At 42.1% G+C, this 20,865-nt stretch overlaps 1 protein-coding gene across 3 annotated transcripts in view; it reads left to right on the top strand.

Moving 5' to 3' along the window:
- lrp8 (low density lipoprotein receptor-related protein 8, apolipoprotein e receptor) overlaps positions 1–16,802 on the top strand; it is a 191,447-nt gene extending 174,645 nt beyond the window's left edge. Inside the window, exons 15-19 of one of the 3 annotated variants that reach the window (XM_085250987.1) lie at positions 593–745; positions 2,902–3,276; positions 6,867–6,935; positions 9,449–9,639; positions 11,329–16,802. In XM_085250987.1, the coding sequence (XP_085107113.1) occupies positions 593–745; positions 2,902–3,276; positions 6,867–6,935; positions 9,449–9,639; positions 11,329–11,367 (827 nt within the window). In that variant the 3' untranslated portion in view covers positions 11,368–16,802. Of the gene's footprint in view, positions 1–592; positions 746–2,901; positions 3,277–6,866; positions 6,936–9,448 lie in introns of all 3 variants that reach the window. The other 2 variants (XM_085250986.1, XM_085250985.1) reach the window with 2 other exon arrangements.
- The last annotated feature ends 4,063 nt before the right edge of the window (positions 16,803–20,865 follow it).

Genomic DNA, 20,865 nt, shown 5'->3' with positions numbered 1-20,865 from the left:
GATTAGATTCCTAAATCTAGCATCAAACTAGTTAATAGTTTGATGGCAGCAGAAACTTTTTACTGATGAGATACCGGCGCCTACGTGTCAAATTTGATGCTGGTTTTTCTTTTTCTTAGGTTCATCCAGTTTTTCATGTGTTTTTTTCTGCAGATTGATGAACCTCAGCATCTGCGAGATGATATAATATAACATGATTATCCCCAGTCGTGTTACTGACATGTTTCCAGTTAACATAATTAGTTGCAAAATGTTTCTCCAGCTGGTTCTTTTTCATTAGCACTTACTTTTGCAGCCTTTTCTTACCCGTGTCCCAACTTTTTTTAAGACTAGTTATTGCCATCAAATTCAAAGTGGCCTTATTTTTTTGTTACAATTGTACATTCTGTAATTTTAAACCTTTGATATATTTTCTTTGTTCTAATTTTAATAAAATTTGGGCTGTTGAGATTTGGGCTTTGTGCAAGTTTTTTTTTCCTTTTCCAGTACAGCTCGTTAATAAAACATTTGGGGTTTTATTGTTTTCCAAGAGATAAATGTGTTGCCAAAAGTCTTTTTTAATATTTTTACATTTCTGCCTGTGTTCCCAAAGGTCCTGATACCTGTAATATGGGCACACTGCCTAATGGTGGCTGCGAGTACCTCTGCCTGAAGGCGCCTCAGATCACAGACCACTCCCCCAAGTACACCTGCGCCTGTCCTGACGGCATGGAGCTAGGACCAGACATGAGACGCTGCGCGATCAGTAAGTCTACATTCCACAGGCACACCTGAATGAATGATTCGTGTGGATAAATGTCACATGAGATTCACGCTGCTAGGATCACAGTGAAATTCAGGAGCATTGTTGCCATTCTCAGGGGTCGTTGGCTAACAGTGATCAGTCCAATAGTAAGGCCTGAATTTTCTCCGGTTCCTAAATTCTTTTACGAGCACAAAGAATCCAGGCTAACTTCTCAGCTACTCCATCAGTACAACATAGAACAGCAGTGGTGCACAGCAAGGCTGCAAGAACGAAGCACACAAGTCATTCTATGTATAAGTAAAATTATTTGGAATGAGCTTGTTTCTAAGTCAAACTTAACCTGACAGAAATATTTTGGAAAGACCTGAAGTTCATTTGAATAAACCCACAAACATGCAAGCCGTGTAATACTGGATTAAATTACCAAGAACATTTTTGTCTCATTTATTTATTTGAGTTATGTTCGTCTGTGTGACTAGTGTTAAAGTCTGATCATCTTTTAGGTCATATTTAAGCACAAATATTTAAAATTCTAAATATAAAGCGTTTCTATTTATACTGTTTCTATTTGTCATAATACTTTGGATACTCCAAATACAGTATTTTTCAATGTCTGCAATTTAACAGTACAATGTTTACAAAGCTAAAAGTGCCCTGGATCCTTCAGAGAATCTGAACCTTAAGTGTTGTGTAAAACTATCTTGGGAACTAGGTCAGGGACTCTTCCCTGCACTTCTAACCTACCTCGCTGACCTTATTTCATCAGTCAGCTTGTCCCCCTGCCCTTATAGAGTCACTACATTTGTAACGTTGCTATTTTTACTAGGCCTACACCTAATGTCTATATAGGTGAGCTAGGAGGAGCTGACACAGAGAAACGGGGGGAAAGAGACGATGAAGATGTATTGAGGCAATAATTCAAAGAATCCCTGTGAGAGAGGCTGGGAGTAGGTGCAGGGGCAGTGAGTGCATTTGTACCAAAGCTTTTTGGATTCTTACTGTAACACAAACATTTCTGGTGGAAAAACTCACTGGTTTAATTGTGACTGTATTGGATCAAAATTTCAGTTTTACAACCACAAAGAAACGCATATCACTTATATTAAAAATAATGTTTAGAAAACACAAACCCGAATGTTATATCAGCAGCAGTGTGTGCACTGGGATTTGTGTAAATCTGATACACCAAAAAAAAAAAAAAAACAGTGATCAGAGGAAGAGCCTGGGGTGACATGTGGTGTAATTTAGCTTCAGCTAAAATCCCTGACTTGAATACTTCTTTTAGTACATGTAGTACACTATGAACCAAACGTACTGGTGTAGTACATCTGCTTTAACAACGTAGTGTTTTCTCAGATCATTTCTTGTGATGTGATATGATGTTTGCAACAACTGACTGCAACGCTTGCACTAAATTCTGCTTATTATGCGCTTGTGCAACTTATCCATCTGGCAACTTGTTACTTATGAATGTGTGAATGCACTTTAGCACAGTATGTACATAGAAATATCACAGTACCTGTCACGGTACCTATGTGGTGCTGTACAGGACTTTAAAGTGTCACACTTCTGATTAGCAGTAACACAGGTGTTATACCGGACTGCTGTGGTGCAGCTGAAAGCTGAAACGTGAAGCTTTTCATTTACTGATCCATTTATGTCTCAATCCAAACCTGTGGTGTGATGTAAGATCTACAGACTTCAGTTCAAAGCCTATAAATAAATAATTATGAGATTATGGTCATGAAATCTGAGTAAGATCATGAATACAAGCACCTAAAATGAATTTCCTCTATAAGGTGGTTGGGCTCAGCTTTAGAGATGAGACACTGAGGAGCTTGGACTTCTGGAGGGACCTTAGAGTAGAGCCGCTGCTCCTGCGTATCAAACACACCAGCTGAGCATCTATTTTGGATGCCTCATGGATGCCTCCTTTTGGAGGTTTTGCAGGCGCGCTCCTGGTAGGAGACCCCATGGTAGACCCAGAACCCTCAGAAGAGATTATAGATCTCATCTTATAAGACAATGGAGGCATTGCTGTTGACTGCAGTTGTATGCTGAATATTGATGCAGAGCTTACAAGTGGAAATGGCTGCAACAGCTGAGCAGTCTGGAGAGAAATCTCAAATCCTACTGGTTGTTTTTCTGTTGCGCAGTTCGACCCCGAGCAACCACGACATCTGCCTCCACCGCAACCACAACTTCCACGACGACCACCACAACAAGCACAACAACAACAACTCCCACAACCGTTGCCACGACCACAATGCCCTCTACCACCACCACCACCACCACCACCTCTGCTACTACCACATTACCACCCACAGCCAAGACTACAACACCAGCCCCTCCTCAGACCACCAGGAGCGGCAGAATCACAGAGCACCCTCGGACTCCCGCCGCTACCAGTACAGAGACGACCAGTTTGAGCAGCACTAGTCAGAAGTCCACGTCCACACACACCCCCTTATTGGCTGCCGTGGCTCCCAACAGCATTCAGAAAGAGAGCAATGCCAACCTCTCCCACAGAGGTAAGTGACATGATGACAGGAATGTGGATGTGTGTAAAGCGAGTGTTTTCTTCTGCTCTGCTACCATCACTGCTGTTACCACCATCATTAAATCAGCAGGAAGCTAAAAACCAATACTTTTATCCCTCCTTTCTCTAGCTTCTCCTCCCCTCCACTTTTCCCTCTGATCATTTGCTTTACTGGCCCTACGACCTCCTCCTCTATTCCTTTTCTCATCTGCTCACACACCCGTCCGAACGCTTCACAGGCCTGCACTATGTCTCGGTCTGCTTACTGTTGATCCCTCGCGACCAGCGTCTTAACAGAAGTGTCAGAGCTAAGAAATGACAGTCCCCTCCATTCTCGCATAAAACTACTCATCACTCATCCTCACTTTCTGACAGCCTCTCTCTTACTCTCTTTGTCTTTATCTCTGTCTTGGTCTCTCCCTCTGTACCTCTCTCCCCTTCTCTCTTTAGCTCTCGCTCGCTCTCTTTCTATAACTGGCAGTGTTCTTCATTCTCGCGCCAATCACGCTTCACTGGCTCGCAAGAAAAATACCACTTTGCAGCCCAGACAAACAGTGACAGCAGACTAACAGCCGTAACAATGGTTTACAAAGCCACGCTAAGAATTAAATTGTACTTGGAAGCGGACGAGAATCCTTGATAGCGCCACGCAGCAAAATTGATGAAGCCACCAAATTGTGAGATCAGTATTTTTCAGCAGTTGTTTTGAAAGTCTTCTTAGCTTTTTTACTGCATGGCAATATTAAATTGAGACAGTCAAACTGCCGAGGCAGCTTTTTATTTTGTCTTTCGTTTCTAAGAAAATGAAAAAGGTTCCCTTTTTAATACTGACTCTTTAGATGAATATATATTTATGTCAGATAATGGGCCTGTGCACTATTTAAATGCCCTAAAAGAAAGATTAACACTAAAACACTTATCATAATACTTGTATATCTTTATGTCATTCTAACAAGTAATTTAGAGGAGAGAAAAAAAGAATTAAAAGAGCAGGTGTTGAGGATGAAAAAAAGCTGTACAGATGGAGAGAAACAGGGAAAGATGATGAAAGTTTTAAGTGGGAGTTGGAGGACAGGGAAATGAATGAGAAACGGAGCAAGAAGTAAAACGAAGGAATGTTAAATGAAAAAAACAAAAACGTGCAGTGTGAGACAGTAAAGCCACAGAGAACGAAGAGTGAACAGAGAGCGAAAAAGAACATGACAGTCCAGCACTTTAACGGGGAGGATGGGAGTTGTAGATGACACACTGTTGGGAGGAAAGGCGGCATTTACATGGATATGAAACGACGGGATGGAAAAAGAGGCGGGAGAGAAAGTGATTTTCTGGGAATTAAAGAGGTTGCCTGCTGTATTACTTTAGGGGTCGCGGTACTTCAGAGTTACTAAGAGGCGAGAGGCACGTTTCTTCCGGTCTCTGAAGTTGTCAGCCCTCCTCAGCACACCACAAGTGCTCCAGATGAGAGGTGGAGCAGACACAGATGAGAAAAATGGGGCATGAACAAGACGAGTCTCCAAACCCACGGGCCATGTGTTATAATTTTCAACTCGGTGCACACTGTCAAGTTTGCCGGCATCAGCTGTTACACGCTGCTGGGGGGAGGGAGGGAGGGCATGGTGGGGCGAGGGAGAACCAGGAGTCTGATTGGGGAGGGCAAAGATTAAACACAGCTGGTAACCAATGTTTTCTTTTGATATCGGTAGTAATTTTGCACATCTTTCAGCGACATTAAAGAAAATTAATTTCAAGATTTTGGGGAAAAAAACAAAAAAAACAGACGTGTGACAGATATGAAAGAGTCTGTAGAAGCCATGATGCTGCCCGTAACATCGTCAGCATGACAGGTTTGGTGGCGGGTTAGTAATGGTCTGGGGGGCACAGACCTCTACAGGCTAGGCAATGGCACCCTGACTACTATTAGCTCCCAGGATGAAATCCTTGGAGCCAATGTCAGACCCTACACTGGTGCACTTGTTCCTGGGTTCCTTCTGGTGTGCGTCAATGCCTGACCTCATGTGATAAAAGTGTGCAGGCAGTTCCAAATCCACTAAAAGACCTCTGGGATGTTATGTTTTGGTTCATCCGATCCTGTATGGTCACACCTCAGACTGTCCAGGAGTTCAGTGAAGCCCTGGTTCAGATCTCCCAGGACGCCATCCGTCGTCCTGTTACGAGTGTGCCCCATCTTGGTCAGGGATGTGTACAAGCACATACCATTTTGAGATGCTGCAATGAAATTTCCACAAAACAGCAATAGCATGCTGCATCATTTTTCACTTTGATTTTCAGGGTCTCTTTGAATTCAGCCGTCTGTGGGTTGATCATTTTCATTTCGATGTGGCATCTTCTCATTCCTAACACATTACCCAGTCCATATCAGTACAGATATTGATCTGATGTGTTTTTAAATTATATTTTTGAGCAGTATATTTACGATATACTGTTTTATTAATCATTGTTAATGGTACTGGATATAGCATTCTAACCCTGACAGTTATATTTAAATAATAAGTGGCAGTAAACGTTTTGATATTAAAATCCCTCCAGTAAGAATGACCCTCATGAAATTGAGACTTTTGTCCCCTTTTCTTCTTCTTCTCCCTTTCTCAGTGCCCTCCCTTTCCAGAACAGCCTTCTTCCAGAGCAGTTTCTTTAATGAGATTCAGTTAATCTGCCTTTTTGAGTCTTACTGTTGGACCCACTGGACGTCACTCACACTTAAGAAAAGCCAAAATTCGCTTCTGCTGACTCAGAACTCGCTGTCTGAAGTCGCTTCACCTTTTGTGGCTCTCGTGTGTGCGCACGTGTGTGCATTTATTTGCATTTCATTCACTATATGATTTAATTTATGAAGAATAATGTGCGCCTGCATTGTCTGTCACATCCATCACATGCCATCTGTCTCTTTTTGCCAGCCATAGAACTGGAACAGTCACTTTGTCGAATGAGCCAATCAGTATGCAGGGCCAGCACTGTGCTCTCTTGTGTTAATCTTCCTTACCAGACTTCATTATAGCCATCTGATCACACTTTTGGCTAACAGCTAGCCTGCTGCTAATACGAGGGTTGGGAGCGAGATTAATGTCAAAAGCTCCCCCGCCGACCTGTTGGGGTGAGAGCTGAAGGGGAGTAAGGATGCAAAGCATGTCCAGAATAAATGTCTTCTGCATTGCATTGTGACACAGTTTTGAAACGTCTCGTAGAAAAAGAATGGAGTAATGCGAGATCATGTGCTCGTTGCTTATATTCATACAAATTCTGATGCATTGGTTTCTGGAAACGCATTTGTTCCTTCGTGTATTAAAAGGCATCTCACTGCATTTTTATGCCATCCCTGTGTGATTCATTGGCTTTTTCATTTACACATGCTGCTGGGGAAGACAAAGTCAGCAGTCCAAACTGAAATCAGATGGATTCTCTGCCCTTATATTATGCAAATATCCTTTTCCAGCCTTTCTTTTGATGTTCCCGTGTTGAAATCTCTCTTGCTCTCTAGGAGGGCACTTGGTGGGGTTTGAAGCAAAACTTTTTCTTGGTTTGATTCTCTTTTTTTCTTGTCTTCCATCTTTCTGTTCATCTCAGCTGCGAGTGATCACTACCTCATAGGTAACAACATCACAGTAGCTGTTCTGGGGATAGTCATTCCTATCGGTGAGTACTGTTGACTCCCTCACTGTGTTGTCTTTGCTTTCTGCTTGCCTGCCTCTCCCTCCTCGCTCCTTCAAGTCTGCTTAACTGCATGTTGCGTGCGTTTTGTTGTTAATGTGAGTATGAGGTTAAGTGTTTGTGTGCGTGTGCCTGGGTTTTAGGATGTTTGCGTTTCCACCTGGCTGATTAAATCTAAAACATTCTCATTAAAATAATAACAATTCAACACATTATATCTGGTTCAATAGTGAGATTCAGGCATAAAATTGTATCGCATCTATTGAAAAAATGTACTGAGGTATGGTATTATCCAGCAACATCCTCGTGGCCTATGGCTAGAAAAAGCCATTACATGGAAGTGAGCCCCTCTGTCAGTAAACGGCCAGGCTGCTGTAATATGCACATTATGTCATTATTAATGACATTTGAGCAAATGTGAAATTCAATTCAGGTTTTGTCATCACACGACCAGCTGTTAGTACATTTTGCTCATGTTCACCGCTCTGATCAGATCGTATCAATCAGGCCAATGTTCTGACCTATTTCTGTGACCGAGCGGACTAAGAGTGGGTTATACCGCTTTACGGGAGACGAGGGGAGAGAAAAGTGGATTAATGCCATGAAATTGTGTTTTTGGCCTGGAGCAGGAAGCTAATGACCTCAGACATAATGCTGTTGTCTGTTTAGGCAATAAAGAGAAAACCATCAAGCTGCCTCTACAAAGGCAGAAAAAGGCAATTGTAGTTCTTTCAATCAAACCGGCTTAGAAAAGTTAATCTACTCTATTAGCTCCGATTAAAATGAAAATCGAATTTTATGGAAATATTTCATACTTTCATGCCCAACGTGACTGGGAAATCAGCTGAATGTGCAAATGGCCTTATAGTGGCAGCATATGCCACTAATTGAGATCTCTTTCATCCCTAATATTAACAAGTTTGATAATTCAGGGGAGCGCTAAAAGATTGTAAAGCTATTTTTTTTCTCTTTCCAGTCTCTATAGTTGAAATATCAGCTCATTAAAATAACCCTGGAGACTATTAACCCTTTCCGCTTTATCCTTTTTTTGTCCTTCTCCCATTTATTGCCACCACAAATCTTTTTTTTTTTAGCAGCTTTGAAACATTAATGTTGGAGGTCCACACGGGCTGGATTTCTGCACCCCAGCTCTCCGCTCATACCCAGCAATGCACCACACCCACCCACAGCTCCGTAAGGGGAAGCAGCCCAGCAATGATTATCAGTTTTAGCCAAAGACAGGCTGTTTTGCCACTCGCTCATTGGAGATAAATTTTCTAAATGAGAGGAAAGCTGATGGGTTTTTTGTTTTTTTTCCCTTTAAACCATTGAGCATTTAGAGAAGAACAAAGGAGGAGCTGGGGTTTCCAACCCAGCCACGAAGGAATCTCAAGTGTCTATCTAATAAAGTCGCAATTAGACAGGCGTACTGTAGCGTAGGAAAACACATCTATGAATGCAGGCACACATATCCAAACCTCCTTGACTTACCTCTGATTTGGGTGTTTGCGCTTTCATTATACAAAAACTCTAAAGCATGCACTGTACACACACACACAGGTCCTTGCAGGGCAGTTATGCTGATATGGTAATGAAAGAGGAGAGACGGCGCTTATCTCAAATCCTCCAAATCCCAACCCTTTCCCCGTCTTCTCTCCTCCTCTTACCCTCTTCTTATTCTCCTCCCATAACCCCATCCGGACACTCCAGATATTAATTTTTCGGTGCAATAAAATACAAAATTATAAATCATTGCCCAAAATTCTGTTTTTTGAGCAATGCGCACCAGGATTATATGCTGATGACAATTAAGCAACCTTGTGGGGCTTTTATTCAAAAACAAGGTCATAATCAGTGTCTTCAGGGCTTGAATGGTTACAGATTTAATATAAAATGCCAGTTTGGTTCAGTGTGCCCACGTGTGTGTGTGTGTGTGTTGGAATGATGTTTATGTGCATGTGTACCATGCAGACATTTATGTTGCATATTGTGTGTTTTTGATCGTTTCGTGACACTGAGGGGGGGATATAATGCAATGAATGATTAGTTCCTCTTTGAAGGCTCATTGTTTCTCTAATAAATGCTTAGATTTTTTAAAATGCAGATACAGAAGACATACGGGGGATGAAACATAAAAAGCTCAGCCCACTAAATTTATAGAAACAGATGCATAAAGTGCCACCAGTTTTTCTAACAGTTTCAGAAAAGTGGACTGCTTCCCCTTCAGGTTCATCTCCTTGTGCACCTCTGGACGTTTTCCAGAAGGCAAATATTTCCATGTTTTTTTTTTGTTGTTTGTTTTGTTTTGTTTTTAAAATTTTTGAGAAGCTGTTATGCAAACAATATTTCAAAAACCAAAACTGAAAAATAATGAGCCTTCAGGTGAACAGTGCAACGTGTGTTTGTGCGTGAGTGCTTAAAGCGCCGCTCTGTGTCCCCCGGGCTGTGTTAACGCTCCCGCCGTGTGTTGTTGTTGTGTGTGTGTTAAACACATGCAGTCCCTATCCTTGCCACAGTGGTCATCGGATTGCTCTGCACCGGTGGATACCTGGTCTGGCGCAACTGGCGGCGCAAGAACACCAAGAGCATGAACTTCGACAACCCAGTGTACCGCAAAACCACAGAGGATGACGACGACGAAATCCACATCGGGCGTCAGAGCGAGTCCATCGGTCACGTCTACCCAGCAGTGAGTGGCAGCCACAGTCAGCCATTCATAGCGCTTCCTCTAGGGGGCGGCGTCACAGACAACAACTCTCACTGGTATTCGGGGGCGCCGATGCTCTCGAACGCTAAGTGAGAGGTACTGCGGAGGAAAGGAAGAGGTGTGAAATATTTGGAAAATGGGAGTTGGCACGAGGGTTTGGAAAAGCCCGTTTTCTTGTACATGTCAGCCTGGTGGAAAGAAAGAACAGGCTCGCACACGTTCACATATCATTTTATTTCTTTATGTTTTTGAAGTAATTACCGAACACACCTGTCACGCGTACACGTAAACCCTCGACACACATTTCGTTCACCTTCAGCGACCATATTCATGCGATACATCCCTGCTGCCGACCCGCCATCCCATTTATTTGTGCATCGTGTTAGTGTTTTTGGTTGTTGAAGTGAGTGATCCCCATTTCCTGACAAAACCCTTGTGCACAGGCAAAGCATTATTCCTTTGCTTCAGAAAGGTTCAGCAGCCAAGAAATCATGATTAGTGCAGATGAGATGCAAAAAAAGAGAGGTGAAAGAGGAGTCGCTCTATAGCCACTGCTCACAAATAAATTGGACATGTAGAGTAGATAGTTGCGTCATAGCATTGAACTAATGCGATTTTGTTTTGAGGTCACACAAAATTTGAAAAAAGGAGCACAAATCAGGATGAAGGACTCTCTCGAAATACAATTTATCTTGCAGAAACCATAAATCTCAGCAACGCAATTTCAGGATTACCCTGATGACTTCCCATTGATGTATATGCAGTTTTAAAAGTCACTGGAAGCGGCATTTTCTACAAACCCTGGATACAGTGGCAGCTGCAACACGTAGCAGTAAAGTAAAATGCCCTTAAATCCAGACTGTGCGTCATTAGAAGTTTATGACATTTACCGAATATGCTTCTTGTTTTGGGTGTCAGAGAGCAAGCGGCGAAGGGCAGCCAAAAAGCATAAAGGAGGGAGGGCGAGACGGGAGTCTAGCGCTTTGATCTGTTGGCATGGTAACACAGATTTCTTTGTGTCACCCCGGAGAGAAAGAAGGCAAAGAATTCTGGGTATCACTGGCATGATGACAGGCGGGAAGCACGCTCAGACAGACACTGAAACAGGTGCACGACTGAGTCGTGCACCTGTCGAAGTAACAACCTACCCTCGCGGAACGAGAGAGGGGGCTTTACTCCTTCTCTCTCGTTTTCCCAGTTTTATTACAAACATTTGTACAAATCTTATGTATTGCCTTTTATCTCTTTAGTGGTTTTCTTCCTCTTCTTTTCTCGTCCTAACTTTTTCTTGCCCTTTGTCTCAGTGTGGCAGCTCGGGCAGCCAGAGAAATCAGGCTTGCATTATGTGGGCCAGACTTTCGCAACCGTAGGCAGGCAGCCTGCATTCCTCGCTACGAGCAGCCAGGGAAGGAGGGGACAAACAACACGTTGGGGGGGGCTGAATTGGAAAGAAACGAAGACGAAGGTTGGGGAGAGGAGGCAGAATAGTGAGAGGGCATCACATAACAAAGCTGCCATTTTTCTTCTGGGTTCCACCTAGACTGGAATCTTGTCTCCCTTTCTCCTCTTTTTCCACTGAGCTTCTCTATTTTCATTCCCCGCTGTTCTATCTCACTTCCTTCTCCTTAACCAGCCTGTTGTGGTAACGGTCTTTTTATCTGCTGTTTGCAGCGCGTGGCACTCAGTCTGGAGGATGATGGCTATCCCTGAGGGAGGAGGGGGATGCAGCCTGCACCCCTGCGCTCCCATACTGGCCCCCTCCTCTCACCACAGCCTCTAGACCACTACAATGAGGCCAGTACAACGCAGAGGAGAAAAGAAAAGGAGACCTCATTTTGCCTCCCTGTTTTTAAAGAGCAGGGATGACATGTACACCTGTTAAAGCCCACCTCCATCTCCTACTGTCTCCACTGGAGTAACACTACTACCATTATTAGCTACTACTACTACTATTAGTTTAGTAGCCTCTGCTCCACTCCTCTCTTCTCTCTGCCTCTTGTTAGCACCAGTGCTACTCAAAATGCTGCTTGATGATGATATTGTCCATACTAACCTCATTCAGCTGTCTCAGTGCACTTTGTAAATAAAAGGATTTCTGGCTGCCGTGCAAGCAGGAGAAGGCGGCGTGCATCATTTTAAATTCCTCGTGCTTTCACTGTATTTATTTCTGTTGCGTTTGCTGTTGTAAATATGTGACCAGCACCTCTCAGTGCACAGCACGAAAGACAAGTTTGGAAGGATGGTGCAGTACAGTGGCAAGCAAGGACGCTGTATTTCTTCATTGTCATGTAAAGAGACCTTTTTGAAGGGGTTTGTTGCAGGGGGGTGTCATCCTTTTTCACACCTAGTCCCTCAAATTTGCCCTTTCACTTACTGTAAAGCTAAATATAGCCAAGGAGAGGAAAACTGATGAGGTCGTCGTACATTTAGAGGTGATTTTGGGGATAAAGGAGACTTTTTTCTTTCTTTTTTTTTTCCCTTTGCAATTGGAGGGTTTGTGCTACCAGAGGGTAGTGCCTCAAGGCTGAAAGCAGCAGGGTAGAAAAGGCAAAGGATTATGGGTAATCCCCTGGCCTCTGCCATCAGAGGTGTACATACAGTCAATAATGAACTTGGGATTGTTTTCCTGTTTGCACTGAGTAGCAAGAATCCCACATGTGTTTCTGAGTCTTCATTTGCATCTGCCAGCGTCAATATTCTAGCAGCGAGAACATATTCTTTTGAATTGATGCAGGGAATTGGATGTTAAATAGTTGTTTAGTGATCGGATTTAAAAACATGTAAGTGCATGCTGCACTTGCTGTATGGGAATCCTGGAGGAAATGAAGAGTGAGATGACAAGCTCATCACAGCAAGAAAACACAGAGGTGTTTGACTTTGAGTGACCCCTTAAACATCAGTCCCAGCTGGAGTTTTTTGTTTGTTTGTTTTTTGGGATGAGGTGGGGTGGGGGGCTACCTTTACTCCCCCTTTTTAACAATGCAGCTGTGTGTTTTCTGGATGTGATGCTGTATTTCTTATGTCTTGTCACCGTCTCTGTGCGGTGCGCAGATGAGTAACACACCGAGGCCGACTGAGCTGAGCGCTGATTTGAAAAATGGGACCTGATCTTCCTTGGCTTGCTTCGAACCAGCTTCCAGCCTATTGAATCAGTTGCGATTCATGCCAATGAATATTGTAATAATTGCTCATCTTGTGCTGGAATAGGGAATCACTAGAATAGCAGAACTGTTACAAGTAGTCGAGGCAAATTGCCAGTGTTCTTATTCAGGACATCGTTTAGTGTCCTAATTGAAAATTTGACAGTTTTAAGCACAGTTAAAACACATTATATACTCTGTAAGGCAGTTTTGGATGGTCTAAACTATAAATACATGAAACACTCGTCTTCCATTCTTGCCTAATGAATCTGATCAATGCTGCATGTAAGATCCTACATATTGGACTAGTAAATCCAATATGACTAAATAACACACACACACACACAAGTTCCCAATGCAAATGTTAAAGTCTTCCATCCTAGACTCAGTACGGTCTCAGATTATGTATTCATGCAACAGTTGATTAATGACGGTTATTATTCATGGATTTCACTATTTCTTGGAAGGCTTAGCTTCAGCGTAGAAGCTCAGATAACCACGAGGGAGGAACAGAAAGGCAAGGAAAACAAAGATGAAAGGTGGTGTAGGGCTTGACTGCCAGAATTTATACGCCGCCATATGTGAGCAGGTTTGTACTTGGAAGATGAACGGTGGGTCGTTTGTTTTCCCGGATTTCTGCCAGTGTTGGCATCGCCGTATTCTGACAGTCGCTCCTCTCGCCTCCCTCGAAAGGATGGCACTCTCTCCTCTCAGTTTATGAAGCACAGTTGTGTGAACTGTGTGTGACAAATAGCAAGCTAGACAGGTAAATCGTAGTCCTCTCCAGCAGCGCGCTCCCCCTACATCCATCTAACGGAGGAGGATCGAGCGCAAGGGGGAGGCCATCTCCCTTCATCTTCACCTTGTACAGATGAAGAAAAATGTAATGCACTGCACAGTGGGGAAGATTGGGACTCCACTCAGCATGACGTTAGACTGGTTTGTTAGTTTCCACCAGTGACTGCTTTTTAGGCCTTTAAGAATTGACATATATTGAACAGATTTGACTAAACACTGAAAACAATGATGTAGATTAGCCACTGCAGTTTTCATGCGTATAGGATCCAGTTCCCAAAGGAGAGATTAGGTAGTGATGGAAAAATCTGGATGTAAGCTATCTTTGTGAATTTAAGATTAAATAAATCACAGCTCCCTGAGCTGAGTCAGCTCTGCGTGCCAACACTTTCCTTCATGTCCATGTTTGCTTCAGGTCTAATCGAGTTCCATGCTGGAGGTGGGGGGTGCAGGTAGGAGAATAAATTGCTTATTTATTGAGGTGTAGGAAACTTATTATGGCTACAGTGTGAAGACAGATTGGCTGGTCCACTGTGTGGTCACCTCAAGAACATTCGTCTATTCTGAAGGACATTGAAAGAAGTCCGGAACAGTTCTTTGTCTGTAACTATTCAAGGTAGTAATTGTAGTGGCAATGGAGGGCTTACTGTGACCATAGGCTCTCTAGACATCTGCTTCACTGTTGTTCCATATTTACAAGACTATTAAGGGACTAACCACTGGTGTGATGTCGGCTATAACAGCTTTTTTCCTCTAGGTCAGATAAGCTTAGAGTGCACTGGGTCACTATTTGTTTTTTAGTTCAGTATTGATCTAGTAATCGCTGCTTTAGAGAACAAAGTGCAACATTATAAACGATACTGTGAGTTCTTTAACAATTAATGGGGAAATATACTGCACTAAAATGAACTTTTTCCTTGTAGACTGTGTTTACTGAATTGAAAATGTTGATGTACGTCTAAAAATGTCTTGCTAGTAAACTTGAAATCTTTGAGAAAAATGAGTTCATTAAATGAGTTGGTCTTGGCATTGTTGTGTTGTATGGATTTCTGAGTTACTGGAACTCACTACCTTTTGTTGAAGGAAGAAAACAGGGTACATTTGTTCTGGTGAAGTGAACGCTTTGCTATTTTACTTTTAACACAGAATCAATGCTGTCACCTAGAAATGACATTTATATGGTACTTAATACTAAAATGTTATCTGAAAGGCCGATTTTATTGGTTGATGTTGCATAGTTTGTCCACTAGAGGGCGCGTCGCAACTTCCCTGTTGGCGGTAATGCCACACACGCAACAAGCAGCAGATCCAAACAACATCAGGCCGTGTGTAAATGAGTAAACAACTACATATCAGCTGATATGAGTTTATCAAATTTAAATCAGCAATTTTGACTATTGGTTTTAAGAATTAAGAATTCTATATCGTTCAGACGCTTGTAGATGCTAGGTTGTTTTGTCTTTTTGTTTTGTTTGTCTTTGAAGGAGAATACATTATGGTTATATACTAGAATTGGCAATCAGATGTTCAAGGTGAACAGATGGCATACAAAACAACAGAAGAGCTATTTTCCTTTCTGTTTTAGAGCTTTTAGTTGACTGCTGCTCAAACAGCTCTCACCTACAGTCCAAATAGAAACCAGAGCTAATATTTACATATATCATATCAGAACTATATAAAAGGACTAATATGGTCCCTTTATATGTATAGACGCCTACAGCTACTACATATAAAATGTGTTGCTAGAGACTGTGTTTTGCTTCAGTGTAGTTTCTAGGTGACAGGATTGAAATGAATATAAGTTGTTATTTTATGTAGAATGCATACTGTTTACACCAGCAAAAGCATATGTATAGGCATATTTATAATATTTAACTCCTTGATATTTAACTCTATTTAACTCGTTCACTGATTGAGAAAACAAATATTCAGAACAATCCCAATGGACATCTTAAGTGCATAAACTGTGCAAATTGTTACTAAATCGAGGGAGGAAGTTGTTGCTTGTTATCAGCGTAAATAGTAAATACTAACAGTCCTGATAACCCCGATACAGTCTTCCTGATCTGTGCTCTCCATTTTATCGTACTGTTGCTTGTCTTTTCCTTTTCTGAGCGGAGACCTTACGTTGCTTTAACCACAATGCTCTTCTCACATCGCTCCACCGCTTCATCTCCTCGAGCACTGTATCAAATGTAATTCCAACTGTGAGTTTTAAAGTGTTTCTTTGGCTGTCGCACTGTTGAATTTTAGCTTCGAGGGCAAAGTCCACGCTGTTGTTTCTGTGCACTCTCATTCGCTTGCAACCCTCTCATCTTCATCTCACCCATGAACATCTTTCCTTTGGCAAGGGCTCTCAGTCTTTGGGTAGACAGGCACACAGTGGAAGAATTAAAGAAAAAGAAAACACTGGAGGAAATAACCTGAAACAACAACAAAAATAATAAGGAAGTCCCCAGAGATAGAAAGAAAAATGTGAACCAGCAAACCGGTGAACAATCACACTCAGCTTGGAGAAGCGGCCTCCCCCTTGAGCTACAGTTTTGGACTGTGGAAGGAACCCTCAGTGACTCTACTTGGATGGCACTTAGCTTTTGTTGACCCAGTGACTTTCCTCGATACACTGACTCCTCTTTTTGTTATGTGGGGAGGTTTTTTTTGGACTGTGTAAGTGAGTTGTAGTTGTTGCTCTCCTCCTTTCTCTGTCTCTCCCTCTCTATCTCCTCACCAGACTATTTCTAGTTTCATGTGTAATCTACTTGATGTTTGATTACTTGAAGGGGCAGCGTTCAGTTGCCTAGATTTTTCGAGCACTCTGTGTAAAATGAAGGCTTTCGGGAAAGAAGGTGATCTTTGTGTAAATCTTTTCATGGCTCGGGATGATGATGATGATGATATGTACAGGGGGAATGTTTTGATACGTTTTTATGGTCCTTCCACAGTCAAACAAGATGAAGAAATTGAAATAAAATCTAAGGCTCCAGATTTTTTTTTTTTTGCAAAACTGTCCACCTACATTTTCTCAGAAATCTTGCTGATATGTCTTTGTCTGCAAGGAAAGATAAAAAAGAAAAAGAAAAGGAAAAAAAAACATTCGGGCCTCTAACCATTCCTCAGCCATAAGACAGGCATTTTTTCTTTATGCTGTTTGTTGCACAAAACTTTTCAAAAAGCCTTCTGCACTGTGTAAAGAAATAACGTTCTTTGTAAGGGAGGAAATAAAAGTGTGGTGGGGTTGGGGCTCAAGGGGGGTGTCCAGTGAGTGGTACAGTCCAGTGGTTTTGAATCCTGACTTGTAAATAATACGTTTTCATACTGCAGAAATCTTTTGATAATGTTTTAAATGTATCTGTAAAAACAACAACAGCGGCAAAAAAACGGAGAAAAAAGATGTACATAAACTTCTGGGGTAAAAGGAGTGTAGACGATATATGAATTTATTTGTACACACGAGCACTGGATTTCTTTACTACTTGATTGTAACTAAAATTTAATAATCTGCCAAAGTGTTCCTGTATTACTTTCACTTCCATTTGTTCGTTTCTGTTTTACTCTCCTGCTTTTTAACAGCAATGCGGATTTTTAGAGTTTCCACTGTATTTAATTCTGTTTAAATTTAATTCGTCTTTTGTTAGTTTGGTTTTTTTTTGGGGGGGGGGGTATTTTGGGGTTTTTTAAAGTGGGGATGGGGGGGGGGAGGAGGAGGAATCATTTTAATTTATTGGTGCCTTGTTTTGTGCTCCTGTACACTTCTACTCTGTTTTTCTGTCTTCTGTGTCTGTTTGAGGGAGGGAGGGGGTGGGGGGGGCTGGGTGGTTAACTGGGGCGGGTTGTTGAGGGGGGGGGGGAGTGTTGACAACTTAGCAACTTCTGTACTTACATTGAATATCTGTACTGTATGCCAAAATGGTCTCACTCACGTTTCTATGAAATCAAGCTGTTGATAAATATCTCTATATATTGATATATTAAATTTATAAAAACTGTCCAACCCTTTAGTGTGAATACTGTTTTCATTTGTATTTGTTTCTTCGTTTCTTTGTCTTTCTGTATGGGCTGACAACTTGTGCAGGCTGTGAAAGCTACTGTAGGTTGCAGCATAATGTATTAATCAAATTTATTACTCTCACTCTTCTTTGCAACTTTTCCTAACACTAGTTTCATCCATCCATCCATTCGCTTCCGCTTATCCTTTTCAGGATCGCGGGGGGCGCTGGAGCTTATCCCAGCTGTCATAGGGCGAGAGGCGGAGTACTCCCTGGACAGGTCGCCGGTCTGTCGCAGGGCTAACACACAGAGACAGGCAACCATTCGCACTCACATTCACTCATTCAAAAGTAAATGTCTTAAAACATCTTGACTCTAGGATTAGAAAACTTTACTGAGGATTAATGTGCAGCTCCAAAAAGTAAATAAAGGAACACTTAGAAACACATCGGATCATGCTGGATGTCTATACTGACGTGAACTGCGTAATGTGTTAGGAATCAAAGGATGCCACATGGTTTAATGGCATCCCAGGTGATTCTTTTTTGGTTTTTGTGGGTTTTTTGGCCCTCACATGCTTGTATGCATGCCTGACAATGCTGGTGTCCTGGAGGATCTCCTCCCAGATCGTGACCAGGGTATCGCCAACCTCTTGGATAGTCCGCAGTGCAACCTGGCAATGTTGGATGGATCGAAACATCCCAGTCAGTGGTATTAATACCCTTCCTGCAGTAACTGCATGCATGCTCTCGCCACACGGGGACAGGTATTGTTGTACAGGAGGAATCAACTGGAACAGAGTAGTGTTTGAATAGTACAGGGCGTCAGTGGTAGACCTGACAATTCTGCACAGGGCCTCCTAAAACTTTTTTTTTTCACACCAGTGACCTGCTGGAGGTCATTTTGTCACACTAGTAGTGCTCATTTTGTTCCTCCTTGAACAAAGGTCCAAATACCGCTCCTGCTAAGGGGTTAAGGATCTTCTGAAGCCTGTTCCAGCTCTCCTAGAGTAACTGTCTGTCTCCTGGAATCTCCTCCATGCTCTTGAGACTATGTTGGGAGTCGGACTACGTGTGCAACCTCAGCAGGGTTCAGATATTGCCTCATCCTCCCAACAGAGACAGTGACCATAGCCAAATGCAAAACTTGTGAAAAAACAGCCAGAAACAATGATTAGGGACAAAATCTCAGTGACCTCCACCTGTAAAACAATTCCTGTTTTGGGGGTTGTCTCATTGTTGCCCCTCTAGTGCACCTGTTTTTAATTTCAATAACAACAAAGCAACTGAAACAAATTTTAAAATGACCCTGTGGTTTTAGGACAATAAATCATCTTTCTGCAAAAACAGCACTTGCCAGAAAATTTAAGTGCTTATAATCAAAGATGTTTTTCTAACCACCAGGTATAGTAGGACTGCGAGAGTATATAGACAGACACTACAGTGAATTCACATACACAGGTCATTTGGATGTACTCTGTTGATTATACAGTACGGGTGTAGTAAAGAAGTTACAGCTTTGAGTCATGGCAGAACTCCCCAACCCGCCCACCCAAAATGTGTTTCTGGCTCCTGCCAGCTTGTTCAGGAAAACTGAGTAGTGAGGTTATTTTTAACTGTGCTAAGTAACATTTATTCTTCATTCACATAAAGAGTGTACAGTGTACACCAGGAGTTGTATAAGTCAAAGACAGAAATTTGGTCGACTGAATTGAATAAAATTGAATGCAATTCTGAGCTAAATAAGCAGATTCTTTAGAAAGGTTTTACATCAGTGTCCTCAGGGTGTGCTTTTATGACTTCTATTAAATTTTATTGTCCAGAACAGAAAATAATGCGCTGTGATCAACGATTATGTGCAGACCTTTATGGTCAAAACATGTTGTCTCAAACTGAGCCAAAAGCAATGAGACGTTTTGTGTTTTTGGCGTTTTCTTTTAGGGCATTGAGTTCACTCAGTGCAGATGCTTTGCATTTGATATATTTACTTTGAAAACTCATTTGAGAAATGAATTCCATGCTCTTTCACTTCACTTCTTTTGTTGTCTAACCAGCACTCCCATCAGGATGTGGACCTGCCATGCCTTTGATATCAAAGACCACTTCACTTCCAGCATAGGTATGAGTTAGTGATTAATTCAATATCATTTATACAGCACCAAATCACAACAACAGTCGCCTCAAGGCGCTTTATATTGTAAGGTAGACCCTACAATAATACATACAGAGAAAACCCCAACAATCATATGACCCCCTATGAGCAAGCACTTTGGCGACAGTGGGAAGGAAAAACTCCCTTTTAATAGGAAGAAACCTCCAGCAGAACCAGGCTCAGGGAGGGGCGGGGCCATCTGCTGTGACCTGATGGGGTGAGAGAAGGAAGACAGGATAAAGACATGCTGTGGAAGAGAGACAGAGATTCATAACAAGTATGCTTCAATGCAGAGTGGTCTGTTAACACATAGTGAGTGAGAAAGGTGAATGAAGAAGAAACACTCAGTGCATCATGGGAATCCCCCCGGCAGTCTACACCTATTGCAGCATAACTAAGAGAGGATTCAGTCTCCTGATCCAGCACTATATGCTTTAGCAAAAAGGAATGTTTAGAGATAAATAGTATTGCCTATGGCCACCTAAAATAAAACGAAATGAAATAAGCTTGAAAGAAGGGGTTTTGTGTGTCCTAAAGGGTGTTAAAACCTCCAAACATCTTTTTTCTCCTTTCTTTTCTATGTGCTAAAATATATATGATACATGGACACTGGAGATACTTGCTCTTTGTCCATGTTGTCGGGCTCACAGAGAAAAGAAAAAGACAAGTTTTTCTAAAGGTTAGCAGGAATGATCGGGTAAAATGGACTTGACTGTGTAATGGGGGGAAGGAAAGGAGATAGGGGACTTTTCTAGTCTATGGAGACATTTGTGGAGTGACATTTCACTCGGAGTTTGATGGATGAGCCAGCAAAAAGAGTTGGCACTATTTGGCCTAAGAGTTGTTCCGGCGTTGCTGTTGCTCTTCATTGAGGATTCAACCTGTGTTTGAAATGTGTGTTTTAAATCAGCTCTTGGCCTCGAGAAGACTTTGATTTAAAAACAAGTGTCCTTGGCATAACATTAGTCAGGATTGTTGACCGCCACCTTGAAAACCACAACATGCTGAGACTTTCCATGGCTAGATATCAATATGGCAGGAAACAGTAACATTATGACTTTCCTGCTTTCCCTTCTTTGGGTTTTGTGATTACTCCCCTTGCTGGAGTGGGCGCTGTCTTAGCTTCTCATTAGTT

The sequence above is a fragment of the Mchenga conophoros genome, linkage group LG17, assembly GCF_057382185.1.
Source record: "Mchenga conophoros isolate Kocher_MC1m ecotype Shallow Benthic linkage group LG17, M_conophoros_male_GT1.1, whole genome shotgun sequence".
Lineage (NCBI taxonomy): Eukaryota > Metazoa > Chordata > Actinopteri > Cichliformes > Cichlidae > Mchenga > Mchenga conophoros.
Note: the sequence above shows the minus strand (reverse complement) of the source record. Positions and strands in the feature narration are given on the sequence as shown.